This window comes from Pelobates fuscus, chromosome 4 (assembly GCF_036172605.1).
Source record: "Pelobates fuscus isolate aPelFus1 chromosome 4, aPelFus1.pri, whole genome shotgun sequence".
Taxonomy (NCBI): domain Eukaryota; kingdom Metazoa; phylum Chordata; class Amphibia; order Anura; family Pelobatidae; genus Pelobates; species Pelobates fuscus.
The window spans coordinates 114,135,520-114,151,573 of record NC_086320.1 but is presented as its reverse complement, the minus strand read 5'-3'; the positions used below and the strand labels follow the sequence as shown (position 1 = coordinate 114,151,573).

The following is a 16,054-nucleotide window of genomic DNA, read 5'->3' as shown; positions in this document are numbered from 1 at the left end:
TTCCATGCTCACTTTAAAAGCAATGAAGTGATCATTGGTTGGTGCTTAGACCAACCTTTCAACCCTCAGCTGTTAAAGGAACTCTCATAGCCAATGTCACCGACACCTGAGGGTACTGACAGCTTTGTGAGGAGCATGCAGAGAGACCGAACTATGGTCTTCTCAGATACTGCAGGTCTCCCTCTCACTTTTGATATTCCTGGAGACATCATCAGGTAGATAAACACAAAAGAAAGGAGAAAAAAAAAAAAAACACAGTCTATAGATTGTCCAGTTCACACACACATAGGCACATCACTTTACAACAACATATTTGAAACACAGCACACATAAAATAGATTATAAAACAAGTTTTATTAGTTTATTTACACAATTTAAAACATTTCTATCAAAAACAAAAACAGAAAAACAGCAATTTCACAATACTATTCTGTGAAACACTTTCACCAGAAGTTTAGTATACTATTTTACTGAATAAATAAAGCCACCAGATATTTTTCATGGTAGATGAAGAGTTGAAATTAACTAAAATATGTATTAAATATTTTGAAAGCATGTGTTTTCCATAAGACATTAGAATATTTTCATACAGCCATTTCCATTTTTATGGTAGGATGAGGGTCATAGTTTTCAATCAGAAAATCCTCTGCCTTAAATTCATCCAGGCTTTCCACTGTACGGAGGATTTTTAATTTAGGGAACGGCTTGGGCTTCCTTTGAAGCTAAACAAAAAAATAAAATATAGATTTGTGGAATTGATGTTAGGTTTTAATATATGGCATACAACAGGAAATAGCTTGTGTTATGATCTCTCCACTCTAGTGTCACCCCTGAAGCAGTGTCCTATTTAGCAAATTATTATTCAAATATTTTAAATACACTGTTTATTGTATGGGTTACCACTCTAGTGAAAATTAATGAAGTTATGCACACTTGTGTCAAAATAAAATCTGAAGGAGCAATAAATAAGGCCTGCCCTGTGGAGATAAAGATAACTGGAGACTTTTCTCTGCACCTCTACCGGGTGCACACAGAATCTCTCCCGCAAGTCTTGGCTGTTCAGAGTGTTGCCATGAGTTACCATGGCATGACTCCAGTACCAGACAGTGCTGGGCTTGCAATGTGATGGAGGTGCAGGTTAAAGTCACTCACCACCAGAACACAAGGAATTGTCATGTCCCCCTACTCTGGACAAAAGATAAGAAACAGGGAAGTAATAAACTTTAAATAAATAAAACTGCTCTCTTTCAAAACACCCCACACAAAACAGCCCCTATCCCAGGACACAAGTTCACACACATACTACATCCCCATTACACATAAATTGAAGATTAAAAGTATTTACGGCATTGGTTGTACATTTTTCTCTTAACCACCAGTTAAAATATATGATGCAATTTATATCCTCAAATATATAGTAAATCCCAAATTTTCACAAATTAAATGACATACTTGTCTGAAACCAGTATGAAAAATTGTAGAGACAGAACTTACCTGAATTTTTAATGGTTCAACATGATTAAGGTAAATATGAGCATCTCCCAAGGTGTGTATAAAATCACCAGGCTGAGGAATAAACATTAAAATAAAAAGTAGAAAATTGAATTTGATAGAACACAAATATTCACAAACTTATTGTGTTCTACTATAAAAACAGAAATGTTTACTTACCGTAAATTATTATTTTCTTAATATGGTGGCAGTATGTATGGGTTGTGCTTCCTAATTAGGACTAATTTTAAGGTGCTAAAAGCTAACCAAGAAACTGCCATGCTGATTTCTTCAGGTTAAGCTTTTCTCTGCCCACGAAGTGGCCATTGCCTTTGTGGAATGCGCTGTGGAAGATGCTTGCGAATCAAAACTACTGAAGCATAGGCCAGTATGATAGACAAAATAACGAGAAATAGAATTACGGGAGGCTTCATTCCCCTTAAAACTTCCCAAGAAGTTGACAACGGGTAATCTGATCTTCTGAATTTGGCTGATATTGATAGGTACATCTGAAATGCCCTTTAAATATGCCATCTAGTTCCAGCATAATTATAGATGGCTGAGCTGATTAACGGCTCAAAGAAGATAACTCAGGAAGAATTGAAGTGTTAGGATGAAACACAACTTTCACCCTGAAATTCCACTGAAGATTATACATCCTGAAGCTCACTTACTCTCTTGGTAGAGGAATGGCCACTAAGAAAGCTTTAGCATATTAAAAAGGAACACCCTCTAAAGTAAAAGGGGACCTAAAAGACTGAAGAAAGATCCCAAGAGGGAAACAGAACTTCCTGGGTGGCCTAAGAAGCCTACTGCTTTAAAGAAACTTCTAACCAGTAAATACAAAGACCAATCCCTTCTCAGAAAGAACTTAAGGAATACAATTTCGTCTTAATGTGGAAACGCCCAACACCTGTGGAAATCCTGCAGGAAGTGTAAGTTTGAACCACCCGGACAAATGAACTAGAAGACAATGACGTTCCTTACAAAAATGTAGAAACTCTACCCAAACCTTCATGTAAAAGTTAGAGGCAGAACGACTAGAAGATTATACGCAACAAGTGGACTCTGACTAATGAAGAATCAACCAAGCAGTTGCCCTACCGTCAATAAGAACCTATTCAACACTTCCAGCAGGATATCCTGTCTTCCAAAAGTGTTTTCAAGATCGGAAGATCTTCAAACTTGAAAGTCATCTCCACCAAGGCAGAAAACTGGCTCGTGTTTGGCCAGTACTGAAAGATTGGCAGAACCACTGCTCTGTCCGTTCACCTCTTTGAAGAAGTCTTGTGAAAAGTCTATAAAAGAAACAATTTAAGCCCGGAGAAATACCCTTAGATAGACAGACCAACTATTCAGCGTGAATTATCTGTCCTGTACAGAGAGGGAAACCTGAGAATTTTCACATAGAAACATAGAATATGACGGCAGATAAGAACCATTCGGCCCATCTAGTCTGCCCAATTTTCTAAATACTTTCATTAGTCCCTGGCCTTATCTTATAGTTAGGATAGCCTTATGCCTTATTCACGTTCTCCCTCTTTGCCATAAGGTCTATCCGGGCACTCCAAATCTCTCTGAAGACAGTTAACATGTTCGGATCTATAGACCATTACTCTTGATCCCAATTTCTTTTGCTGAGGTTGTTGGAGATGACATTGTCGACACATCACGAGTGGAATGGAGAGAGGACCTCCAAGTGATCCTGAGCCCAGTACACTGTTTTGGGACATAGCTGAAACAGACCTTGCCTCTGGCACCACCCTGTCTGTTGACATTAGGGAAACCGTGTCGTGGTCTGAACACATTGTAATAGGTCCCTCAATCAACCAAGATCTGAATCGGTGAGGGGAGTGAAGAACTGCCTTAAGAGCTCTGAAATTAGTGAACTATTTTTCTTAGGACCAAGAAAGCTGGCACATTAGAGAATTTAGACGAGTGATCCAGCCTGTGTTAGATGCTTCCTGTGGTGAAAATTACTCCTTCTATAGGCTGAAAGGGCAGACTTGTCGGAAAAAACTTTACATTGTTCACCAGTTTAGTCGATCTTCCGCTTTATTCAAAGAAAGTCTAGGAGACAGAAATCCAAGATTTCCACACTTGGACCCAGAGAATTTTCCACTGTAGCGACCAAATCCAGATTTTGCCCAGTTGACCGCAGGAATTGAAGATGTCAGGCATCCCAGCAATCTAATTTCCTGTTCTTATGGAGGAATTTTCACTTTATTAGTAATTGGACCTTTCCTTTATGAGAGCAGTAGATGCAGAGGTAACGTTTTAAGGTTAACCGCAAAAAAAAAACAAAAAACGATGTTTCCTGGAGAAGAAGAAAATACATTATAGTCTCTGTATCCAACTGTGTTGCTCTTCTACCTACCTGAACATACTTAAAGGGCAACCATCCCGATTAGCAATAAGTAGCCAAACTCCCAAGTAGGGAATGTGCCCTCTTAAACTAGATCAAGAAACCAGTGATTGCAAGTAGGTTCTACTTAAAAGCCAGGCAAGAGACATTCAGATATATACTGGTTCCCAAATGTAACCTTGGAATGTTAAGTGACTCCATTGAATGGTACTCCAGACATCTACCTCAAAAGGATGAAGTGCGGAGTTAACCCTGCAGGGGAAATGAACCTGCGAACCCCAAGGGTTGAACAAGGTCTAAACCCACTGAGCTATCCACACTTAGTATAGAAATGCAGGATTACGCCTCTAAGTTTCTTGGCATCCGAAACACCTACCCATGTCAGACCTAGTTCTATTTGTCTTGAGGCAGAGCTTTTTTCCTTTTTCGACATAATAATGGGAGTAAACAGGGGACCGAAAAGGACGCTGAACTGCCGCCCAAGCTTAAGCCACCAGGATATAAGGGAAACAGCAGATCAACCCATGATCTTGGCTGTCATTGTCAAATTTTAGGAGTCAAATCCATATAAAGTATGTGACAATCACAATAAAACAGGAAACTGACTAACTGCTCATCAGGAGACTTAAATAACCTCTATTAACGATTGTAAACAAAGTTATACGTTTTTGAACACTGCTGCACCTGCCAGCAAAGACCCATACCGAAACCCAGCAGTCTGGAAAGATAGTCTGCAAGAGGTACTTCTGCAGGTTTTTATGGATTCCCAGTGTACCTGGGGGTGTAACATTTACCTATTTAATGATAAACATATTAAACACCGGGCACGAAAGGCTCGTTACACAGAGTTTTCCCATTTCTGCATATGAGAAAGACATGGGGTTTGAGGAACAGATAGCCCTCATTAAAGTTTAGCAGATTTATCCTGCCCCGTGACCGATTCATTCCTAATGAACCTTCTCAGTACATCAGGTGGGAGCCAACTCAACACAGTATGATGAACCAGACATGTCTTAAGAAGAGGTAGATAAATATTCGCCAGACATTAGAAGTAATCGAAGGACGCTTCTCTTCGGTCTCTGCAGAACATCTCAGGCAGAGCAGCTGATACGCTATTTGATTCTCTATAAGAATTCAAAGATAGGAATGCTTAATTTTACCAAAGAAATTACAGCACCTTAGTCATATTTATAAACCCCAGAAACATATTAAAGGACCACTATAGTGCCAGGAAAACAAATTCAGGGCCCCCCTCCCGCTGGGCTGAAGGGGTTAAAACCCCTTCAGCCATTTACCTTTCTCCTGCGCCGGGTTCCCTCGGCGCTGGGAAACTCTCCTCCTCCTGCCGACGTCACAGTAAGAATCACGGAAGCGTCTAGGCCTCTAGCGGCTGTCAGTGAGACAGCCACTAGTGGCTGGATTAACCCTCAGTGAAAGTTTCTCTGAAACTGGTATGTTTTCAGCTGCAGGATTAAAACTAGAGGGGACCTGGCACCCAGACCACTTCATTGAGCTGAAGTGGTCTGGGTGCCTATAGTGGTTCTTTAAGGGGAGTAGTACCGATACAATAAGCAAAAGCCTTGTGTAGCAGAGGCATTTCACGATGTACAAACAAACAGTCTATTTTGCACATACAGTCCACTTTCTGCAAAACAATTCCATCCAAAACTTGCAATTTTAATCAGAACAGATTTTCAAAGCAAAGATCAGCTTATCTTACCTTGAAAACCTCTGAGCCGTGTGGGGGGTTGGTGACATGGGGAACCCTTCTGACAAGCCTCCTGCTGCCAGAGGGAACAGCACAGCGATCCGCACTCGGCAGTTTCCCAGAAGTTCCAGTTCGCGCATGTGCAATAGCACACCCGGAACTTCGGTGGAACGCACACCACCCGGGCGTGCGTTCCACCGCTGTGCGCAGGCGCACGGCCTGCAACATAATGAAGGTGTCCCACGGCCCGCTTATACTCACCAAGCCGGAACATACCCTGCGCAAAGTTAAACAGAAAGGGCTCCGGAACCTCCATGGATGGAGCCATGCCGCTCAGCCTACCACCCACGCGCTTCCTCACCCAGACAGCAACTTGTGTGCCTCACCTTCAGCAGGCGCTTGATCCGTCCCGTGCTGGGACAAGGAAGAACTGGGGTGGGTCTTTTCTTAACCACCTATCTTGCAGATGTTTGTCCCAATTAGGAGGCACAACACAAACATACTGCCACCATATGACAGAAAAAAAAAATATATAGATTTAAGTTACTCTGAGCACTGTATGTGTGTAATTTTCTGAGGTCCCTAGATATAGATTTATGAAGAGAGGAAGAAATCTATATCCATCTATATCTTAGAACTTCAGAGAATTACGCATACACAGGGTTCACAGCAACTACCGTAGTCTGCTCTTTTTCTCAGTAATATTATATTTTAGTTGAAATATATTGTTTTGTAGCATATTTTCAACAGACATATCATACCTTTAATCCAGTAACGTGTGCGATCATGTAAGTCAATAAAGCATAACTGGCAATGTTGAATGGCACTCCCAAGCCCATGTCTCCTGAACGTTGATACAGCTGGCATGATAACTCATTATTTATTACATAGAACTGGCAAAGGGCATGGCATGGAGGCAGAGCCATTTGAGGAATATCTGCAGGCGAAAAGAAAAAGTTCTAGTTCGTAAAATGACACGTCATAGGCATCGGGCGTTGGATAAATTACTTTGAACATTTTCCATCTGTGCTTTTTCAGAATTTTATTATAACAGAAAACCTTTTAAAGAGATAATTTCCACTGCAGAAATAGGCCTCAAAACAACAACATTTACAAACCTTATGCTTGGTAATTTTTTCTTCATTTTAGCAGCGTCTCTATAGAAACCTCATGTGGCTGAACTCTGTTTTGCTCTATGTAGACATCAAGATTAGTTTTAAGGCGCCTAGTGTACTAAAATAAGCTATCAAACCATGTTAAAGTGATTTGACAACTTACTGTGAGAGTGCACCATAACCACTACAACACTCTAAACACAATAACCAGCAGTATGTGCTGGTTATAGTGTAGTGTTCCTTTAAAAGTAGTTTTGAAACAAGCATGATTATGCATTAAATATGTCAAATAAAGGCTACCTGCTTACTCCTGCACATTAGATAATTTTTTTTGCACCGGTTCCTGTTCCAATGTTCCACTCATTCACAACAAGGAACACAGGACAGCATCGATGAGACCTATTCAGTATGGGCCATACTGGCCTTTAAATGATCAAAATGTGAAGCACACTCTGGATATTTCACTCTCACATACAGTTAAACACTACTTTCTCCTTTCAATTTGGGGAAATTGGGGGGCTGGAGGGAGGAGGGGAAGGGCACCCCATTACATTTGCATCAGCTCATAAAATCCCCAATTTTATTTTATTTTTAATGTTGTAAAAGTTCATATGATACATAGGGCAACAATTCCCAATTCTTGTTGTTTCTAGTCAACTGTCACAAGCTATAACAAGAGGGAAAATACATAAAATTGCACATGAGCAAGAAAACGTAAAATCTTCCACAGATGACATTGCCATGTTTCCAATTCACAAGAGGGATGCAACCTCATCTACATAAGAATTGCCTCAAATGTAGTTGTTTGTGGTAGATTTATTGCTTCAACAGAGCCCTTTCGGCAGGGCCACCTGTTCACCTGAACTTAAAACGAACAATATGCAATCAATCAATTGCAGGCATTTTGATACTATACCTTTGGGGTTCCAGCTGCACATAATGATCCTCCTATCATCAGGATTGTTTTTGATGGCATCAACTACCTTCTGCAGCTGGTCAACACCTTGATTTGTGTAATCTAAGGAATCCATCACAAGATAAATTAGATGTCATTTTTCAAAAACACAAATCTGGCAAGACAGGAACTTAAACAGGTTGATAAAGATTTGCAAAAAAAAAAGTAAAAACACATGTTTAAAAAGGTAACACATTGCTAGCCTCTTAAACTGCTACATATAAAAACTAAGATCAGTAACCAGCACTAACTGCAAATATGAAAGAAGATGCAAATCTTAGAGCTGTAAGCCAGGAGTGCCCAAAAGGTAGATCCCCAGATATTTTAAGACTACAGCTTCCATGATGCTTTGTCATTCTAAAGCAGGGCTTGACAAAGTTTTCTTTAAATATAGGAACCAGCTAGAAAAGTTAGAAGCCATTTTTTTTTGTGTGTAACTTACAAAGCTTTATATTCAACAACAAAAATACAATTCTTAAAATGGACACTATACTCACCAAGACCACTACAGCTTAATGTAATGGTGCTGGTGTCTATAGCCTGTCTCTGCAGGCTTCTCAATGTAAAACATTGAAAACACTGGATTATAAATAAAACATTGGCTTGGCTGAGGTCACCAAGCTTGATAATCTCATTCAGAGGTGGGGTCAGTCAAGGGGAGACCATTACAGCATTAGGAAAAAATAAAAAATAAGTAAAAACATTCCCTTGCAAACGGAAGGGGTCTGGTCACGTAAACACACATACCATGACAGACAGTCACACTGAACCAGACCAATATACACTGACACAGACTCACACATTATTGCTTTTTTTTTTTTTAAATACCTGTGGGATCCAGTAGGCGACCAGCTGGGGGATTGTGGAGGCGGGCACCTGGCTGAACGTATTGATGCCTGGCAGTGAGGGAGCTGTGATGTCCCTGCTCTGCTCCCTTCCGCCCAGTGAGGCCGGAATATGAGGTAATTCTGGCTCCGGTAGGTACATCACAGCTCCCTCGCCACCTGGCAACAATAAATTCAGTCAGCGGCCCGCCTCCAGAATCCTTCAGGCAGCCGCCCGCCTCCAGAATCCTTCAGGCAGCCGCCCGCCACCACAACCTGCTCACGTATCCCAGACGCGAAGGTAAAATTCCTAAGCGCCATGGGATTTGTCGAGCCCCGTTCTAAAGGCACTACAAAGCATTATGCGAGTTGTAGTTCTGCAACATCTGGGAATCTACCTTTTGGGCACCCCTACTGTAAGCTAACGGAAGCTCATTAAACAAAATGCTATACAGGATTATGGCCAATTGCATAGGAGAAACAAAAACAAACCATATGACACCAAGGCAATGGAGAGATGAGTGAAGCAACACAGTGAACAAAATAAGCACTGCACCATAAAGGTCATGAAACTATAATCAGTTAAACTATATTCTGTAATAGGAAGTTCAATTGCCTAATGTTCCCTTTCCATAAGTGAAATAAAATCTGATCCAAACTATTATATATTACACTTTGGTCACCACAGTGGACTGATGTAAATGAATTTGCAAGCAGTATCTTTGTTTAAACACAAGACAATTGTATAGGAACACACATATTAGAGAAAGTTTATTGTTAACTGTGACTTTACACCCCAGAGGAAAGAAGCTAGGACAATAGCTAGCATAGACTTCCATTTTTCTATGGAGAGGGCTTCTTGACATAGGGTAGAGAAAAAAAAAAAAAAAAAGAAGGGCTGCAAACATCACTGCGTTGCTCACAAACACTGCACACCCGTTATTAGCCAGCAGGAAATAATATAAGTTAGGGGGGAAAAATTGCAACACTAAATTATTGTACCTCTTTCTTAATAATGCTCCTTTAAATGGACTGTTCATCTACAGATGAAGGTTTCATAATTTGCAATTTATGTAAATACTGATTGATAAATAGACTGCAACTAAAAGTGTGTGGAGTATTAATTACCTGTATAAATATCTTTGTACTCTGCACCAAAGTGTCTCCACTGAAAACCATACACAGGCCCAAGATCTCCTTCTTCCCTGGATGTAAATCCTTGTTTGTCCAAAAATTCCCGGGATCCATTTGCATCCCATATTTTCACGCCTTTTGCAGAAAGCTCTTTTGCATTTGTAGAGCCCTGTATTCAGGATGGTGTTTAAGTGAGTAATTGTGAAATACCATGTAATCAACCCATCTATTGCCTAAGGAAGTAAATTGTTATGGAATTAAATTTAACACTCCAACTCCCAGTTAACCGGTTAAGGACAGAGGTAAAGTCCAATTTCTGAACCATAATTTGCATTGTTTGTTCCACCATAATTTAACAGTTCATTTTTAAAGTACCCCCATACATATTCAATGTATTTAAAAAATAAAAGACAGATAGAGCTTCCTTTTAATATCTTGTATCTATACCTAGCAACATTAAAAATTGATAAAATGTTAAAATTGGGGATAATGCACTTCTTCACATTTTACTTATAATTTTTACATAGCCAGTGCAGAACACGAAAAAAAAATAATCTAAATAGATTCACATCTATTAAGTCATGATTGTTAAATGTTTCATATGTCTAGGATCTAAATTAACATTTTTGACAATTACTAACCAATTCCAACACAGCTCCACTCTGCACCAACCTTACCCCTAATACTTTCACCAACTAACCATACACCAAACCATAATCCTATATTATCCATCACCTGATAGCAGCAGTAAGCCTAACCTTACACCTAGCCCTACACTCTGCTAATACCAGTACTGATGATATCATCAGATGGGATTCCTAGTCAACATAGTAGTGGTCTGTGACCACCATCTACTAAGGATGTGTCAATAATGGCGTTAAAGTGCAGTATTGTTCAGATGTAATGACATGTCCTATCTTTGTTAAGGTGGTAAATATGCCTAAAATGACTAAAGGAAGTGCAAAGGCCTGTACTAAATTGGTACAAAATTTACATATCACATCCAATTAATTTATGTACAGTAAGACTTATAATGTTTTATTGTAAAATGGATCATTCCTATAGAATCACATATATTAACAGATACTCAGGATCCTCCTATACATTTATTTGGAGCAGAGAAAGGCTAAACTAATTTTGAGTAAGTTGTGCCAGCAATTCAAAGGAAAACCAGCACTGACTTCATTTAAATAAAACCGGTTTACCTAAATATGTGTGCTATACAAGAAATGGGCATTTGAGGCCTCTTGCATTGCAAAAATGACATAAATTACCTTAATGAACCACAAAAGTTCTTCCAACACTCCTTTCCAAAACACACGTTTTGTTGTCAACAAAGGGAACTGGTCTGTGGGGAAGTACAAAAGAAATATTATCATATAAATAAATAAAGTCTACATCAGCTATTTAGCAACAAGATTTTAGTATAGACTTTTCATGCCAGAGATTGATAAGGGTTCCTAGCATTTAAGGGCCAGGCAACAATTGACGACAGCTGTGCTCATCTAAATCATTCAGAGGGTTAATAGGTGGCATACTCCCATGTTCCCACTTAATAAGGAACACTCATTGCCATAACAAGCCACTCACTTACATTATAAAACATGCAACTAGGTAATAACACAAATACATGTACTTAATATTCTACACAACTAGCCAGAGTTAGTTACTTGCCACTGCAAACCTTTATATTCAGTAGTAGATTCCCTAGGCCTTCTGACCTCTCTCTCCCTATCACATCATTCCATTTCACCCTTCTATTTGAAGTGAATTGGTTATGGGAACAAAAAAAAAAATTACCTGAAATCGCTCCCATATACATTGGATACATCATATATCACAAAGATACATGGCGTATTCAATTTAAAATATAAAAGATTGACTCACATTTCCTCCGTTCCATTGCCGCTTCGTGGGCGTTACCCTTTGTGTAGCATCCACCTTCAGGCTGTCCTATGCTCCTCCCGAGGTCTTCTTTGATTTGCCCTGCTTGGGAAGCATCCTCAAGCAGGGCAAATCTAGCCGTCTTCATTGCTATACTCCCTAGGTAGAAGTGCAGTCTAGGGAGTTTTAAAAGCAACCATAGAGCATGTGCTGAAGTTGCTGTGGTAGGAGAGCAGAGGTACCTCCTGTCAGCCAATTGCTCAGGACACCTTACAGCTGGGAGAAAACCCTATTGTTAAACAGGTTTTTCTTCTAATCTATAGGTTTGCAAGCAAAACTGCTAGCACAATGTAAAGATAAAATATTATGCTCAACCCAACGAGCGTAGGTTATTTGGGGCATAGTAGGTGCCCTTTAAGTCACTGCTCTGTGATGTTAAGCACTTATGATAGAGAATATGGGAATATGAAGTCACATCCATTATCCATGGCAGCAGAGAGGAAACACTGGAATTGTTTATGGTTTTATGCGACAGGGCTTTCCCCAACGACACTGAGGACTCAGGAAAGGTGTTGTACTCTCCCCACAGCTGATGGAGACACTATTCATGGCATTAGGTCCCATTTCTGGATCATAATGGAAAACTAAAGCACAGATACCACATTCAGCCACCACAGTGCTGTGGGGGATTATTTACTACTTGCTTTGTATCCCTGTTGACTGCTAGAACAAATGCATCAGCTTCACACAGTAGTAAGGAAGATCTGGTGTTTCATTAGGGTTCCTGTGCTGCTATTAGCAGAAGTGGGGATACAGTCTGTAGCAATTACGCTTTGAGCCGCATGGCCTTGCAGCCACTTGTAGGGATCCTCCAGTAGAGGGGAGGTTGGAGGTAGCCCTGCATTGTAGGGTAACATTAGTTAGGGAGTTAGAAAAGGTTGACTATCAAGGTTATTAACTAAAGTGTAAATTCACAACTGAATTTCAAATGTAATGCCAGTGTAGCCAAATTGAAAGCATAGTTGACAGAGAATGCTTCCATTTCAGCTATTTTGACCTTAAATTTAGAATTCGCACTTTAGTGAATAAAACGGTTTAGAAAAGAAAAAGGCCAATAGGAATAAGCGCACACCTAGTCTATTGTAAAAAAAATAAAATAAAGTACTGTATTGTGTTATTGTATTCTTATTTCATAATCTATGCAGACTTAGACCTGGGTTGCAAGCTTACCATCTTTACAAGTTTCTTTTGTGGAGATCTGCACATTTTTATTTATTTTTTGTATTTTTGGAGAACAAAATACTTATTTTTATTTCTTTTTTTTTTTACCATTTCTGCCCTCCTTAAAGTACTTAAGTGACAACATCATGGTCAGTAATTCATACTCTCCACTTCTGTTTTTATGTGTTTGGGCGCCTACTTATTTTGTAAATCTTTGTATGGCCACAATTATCGCGTTGGCCATACATAATCCCAGGAAAACGTTAATCATTTATACTAAAAACAGTATAGTGCTTTCCAATTTATTACTTTCCTTTTGACCAATTTGACTTATTTCATTGCAGTCTAGTTAGGATTAAGCATTTAACCCCTTAAGGACCAAACTTCTGGAATAAAAGGACATGTCACGTGTCCTTAAGGGGTTAAACTCACGTCCAGTCCATTATTGTACACTAAAATAAGAACTACTTTAATAATATTCTGATTACCTAGTTTTAATCTAGTCTAGTTTTAAAATAGTCCCGTTTCTCTCTCTTTTGTACACTTTTAGAAGCCCTCATGAAGTTTAGAAAACAATGTAAGCATGTGTAACTCTGTGGTCCTCCATTTATATTTACTATCTGCATTGTATTTGTTTGCCTTTGCTCTTTCTTAAAGCAAAAACATATTTGTAAACATCATTATTTGTTTCAGTATTATACCCACCAAACTGGAGAATGTATAGAGATAACAGGACACTTGGAAATTTAAGGTAAGAATCACAGCTGTGAAAACATATTTTGATTATTATTTCAATTTGGCGATTTTGGTGTAGAAGTTGCACTTCCCTTGTTCCTGTTTTTGTGAAATAATAGTAAAAATAAAATAAAACCTATAAGTGCTTGCAATGTGCAAAATTGGAAAAATGCAAAAACTGTCAACCCAGAAACTTGGGAAATAGAGCACTATAGCTCTCAAACATGACTCGACATTGCCGATTTAATGTCTTATCAGTTATCACATTTCATTGTTTTTAGGATTAGGGATCAATACTCAATAACTGGTCTGTGTGCTTATAATGTTAACTTTAACTGTGCCAGTCCCTGACCTTCACCCAGTGCTCTGATTCTGTGCCAGTAGATGGCGCTATCCGAGCTCCCATGGAAGGGGTAAAATCTCCCGCCAGCCGGTCACCCTTCAATGAATGAATGAATGAATGACGTTTTATTATTAAAAGCGGGTTACTCCATTACAATAAAGCATTGTGCAGTAATAACCCCTGCACTGTCCATAGCGGTGCACGGAACGACCTGCCGCCAAATGTTTTCCCGCGTTTTCTCGGGCTCTCACCTCGCAAGCTGTACCGGGCTTGCATGCCGAACACCGAGATGGTGCCGGTCCCGGTCCGGTCCTCCTTGCGGTGCCCGCGCTCCAGGATGTGCCTGATCTGTCCCAGATACTGCAATTCATCATGGGGGGCTTCCTGGACCTCCGCATCCCTGGCCACCTACCCAGAGACAGAGATCATTAGTACATCCACAGAAACACCGTCTGTTGTAGGGCTGGGGGGCGAGGGCTCACCTTTTCCTGGGGGCCACAAACGGACAGCTCGGTTTCTGCCGGCATATTCCCAGTTTAATGTCTGCACGCACACACACACTGCCTGCTGTCACTTGAAAAAAGGATTTCCCGCCTGTACAGGAGGGAGGGGGTGGATGGTCACATGATAGGGACAATGTTACCCTACCCAATTTTACTGAGCAGTGCCAAACTATACAGAATATGAACTAAGTGAGATTAGGTGTATCCTGCAGGGCAGCAAGAGTATTTATATAATTTACCACACAAATCCCTGTAAAAGTTTGTTCACCACACCTCATATTTTATATTATTGTTTAAATTCACGTTGATTGCATCCTTTCTTGATCTGTCAGGACTGCAAAGTTTGGGACCTGTGTCCTGATGCTTGTGATATTTCCGTTAAGGTAATACTCTACACACTATAACCACTACAGTCCGCTATGTTGTTTACTGTGCCTGGTGTGCTCGCTCTTCATCCCACAGTAAGATGATTTTAGCATGGTTTGATAACTTACCTGCAGCCACAGCCTCTGCATCTAGTCTTCTCCAGCAGTAGAGCCAATTTCATTGGCTAAAAATGCTTAGCTGAAATTCTCAAACCATGTTAAAACGGTTTGACATATACCAAAAGACTACACCAGAGAGCTCCTTGCACTATAACAGCTATTATTATTATTATTTATAAATCACTAACACAGTCTGCAGCGCTGTACAGCTGGAACTATAACTAAGACCTAAGTCTTCTGACCTGAAACCTAAAAGGATACGCTAATTGCCAAAACAACTTTAGTTTAATCAAACCGTTTTAGTGTATAGATCATGCCCCTGCAGTCTCACTGTTCTATTCTCTGCCATTTAGGAGTTAAATCATTTTGTTTATGAAGCCTTAGCCACACCTCCCTTGGCTGTAACTCACACAGCTTCCAGAAAAAAATGTTTCATTTTCAAGCAGATCTTACAGGACAAGGTCAATTGAACTTTAATCACATGCAGGAGATATCTGTAGGCTCTAGCAGACTATTAACACAGCAAACAAAAATAAATTCTAAATTAAACCCACTGTGCAATAAGGATGGAAAAAATGGCTTTTGCAGATAATCCACAGAGAGACTGTGTGAGTCTGAGTCAAGGGAGGTGTGGTTAGGGCATAAATAAAGTGATTGAAAGTGTATCTGTTTCTTTATGGGTTACTTGTTTATTTACAAAGGTCCCCGATGGTGACATCGTTGCTTGGTGTGCATGGCCTAGGAGTGCAGCCGGGGTGAGTTATACTTACCTCATGCAGTCATGCGCGGATACTTTTCAGCTCCTGGTGCTTCATCTGCTAGGAGCCCACCTCAGTGTGGTGCCACCTCAATGTGGTGCGCTCACAGATGCATGAGAGCACAACACTTAGGTTTATGGAGGTGCCTGCAAGACTTTAGGGTCCTCCATAGATACTTGCAACTGCTGGAGGAAGTGACCATACTTGATGGCAGTAGCTCTGCTTTTATCAACTTGAGAATTCACCATAAGACAAAGAAGCTCCTGTTTGGTAATCAAACAGTAATTCGTGTAGGTGTGATTTATAGGCCCCCAGGACAAATTGAAGAGTTAGATAATCTACTAGTTGAAGAAATAGCTAAAATGACAATGAAGGGGGAAGTTATCATCATGGGTGACTTTAATCTTCCTGATGTGAATTGGAAAACAAAAATAGCTACTTGTGCCAGGAGCACACATATTCTAAACTCCCTACTGGTATTGTCTCTAAAACATGTCGTTGAGGAGCCAACTCGTAAAGAGGCCATACTAGAT

General features: G+C 40.0%; 1 protein-coding gene across 1 annotated transcript; it reads right to left on the bottom strand.

Moving 5' to 3' along the window:
• Positions 1-442: 442 nt before the first annotated feature.
• TYMS (thymidylate synthetase) lies at positions 443-14,431 on the bottom strand. The gene is made up of 8 exons (XM_063450452.1): positions 14,258-14,431; positions 14,027-14,183; positions 10,867-10,940; positions 9,587-9,761; positions 7,596-7,697; positions 6,326-6,501; positions 1,495-1,566; positions 443-722 (listed from the first exon to the last, which is right to left on the bottom strand). Exons 1-8 carry the CDS (start codon positions 14,300-14,302, stop codon positions 585-587), a joined length of 939 nt encoding a protein of 312 aa, XP_063306522.1. The 5' UTR covers positions 14,303-14,431; the 3' UTR covers positions 443-584.
• Between the last annotated feature and the right edge of the window lie 1,623 nt (positions 14,432-16,054).

Coding starts and splice junctions, on each gene's coding strand:
- TYMS (XM_063450452.1), bottom strand. CDS start 14,302: ATGCCGGCAGAAACCGAGCTGTCCGTTTGTGGCCCCCAGGAAAAG. Junction 7,698..9,586: donor GTACAAAGATATTTATACAG/GTAATTAATACT, acceptor TGGATTCCTTAG/ATTACACAAATCAAGGTGTT. Junction 6,502..7,595: donor GTGCAGCTGGAACCCCAAAG/GTATAGTATCAA, acceptor TTTCGCCTGCAG/ATATTCCTCAAATGGCTCTG.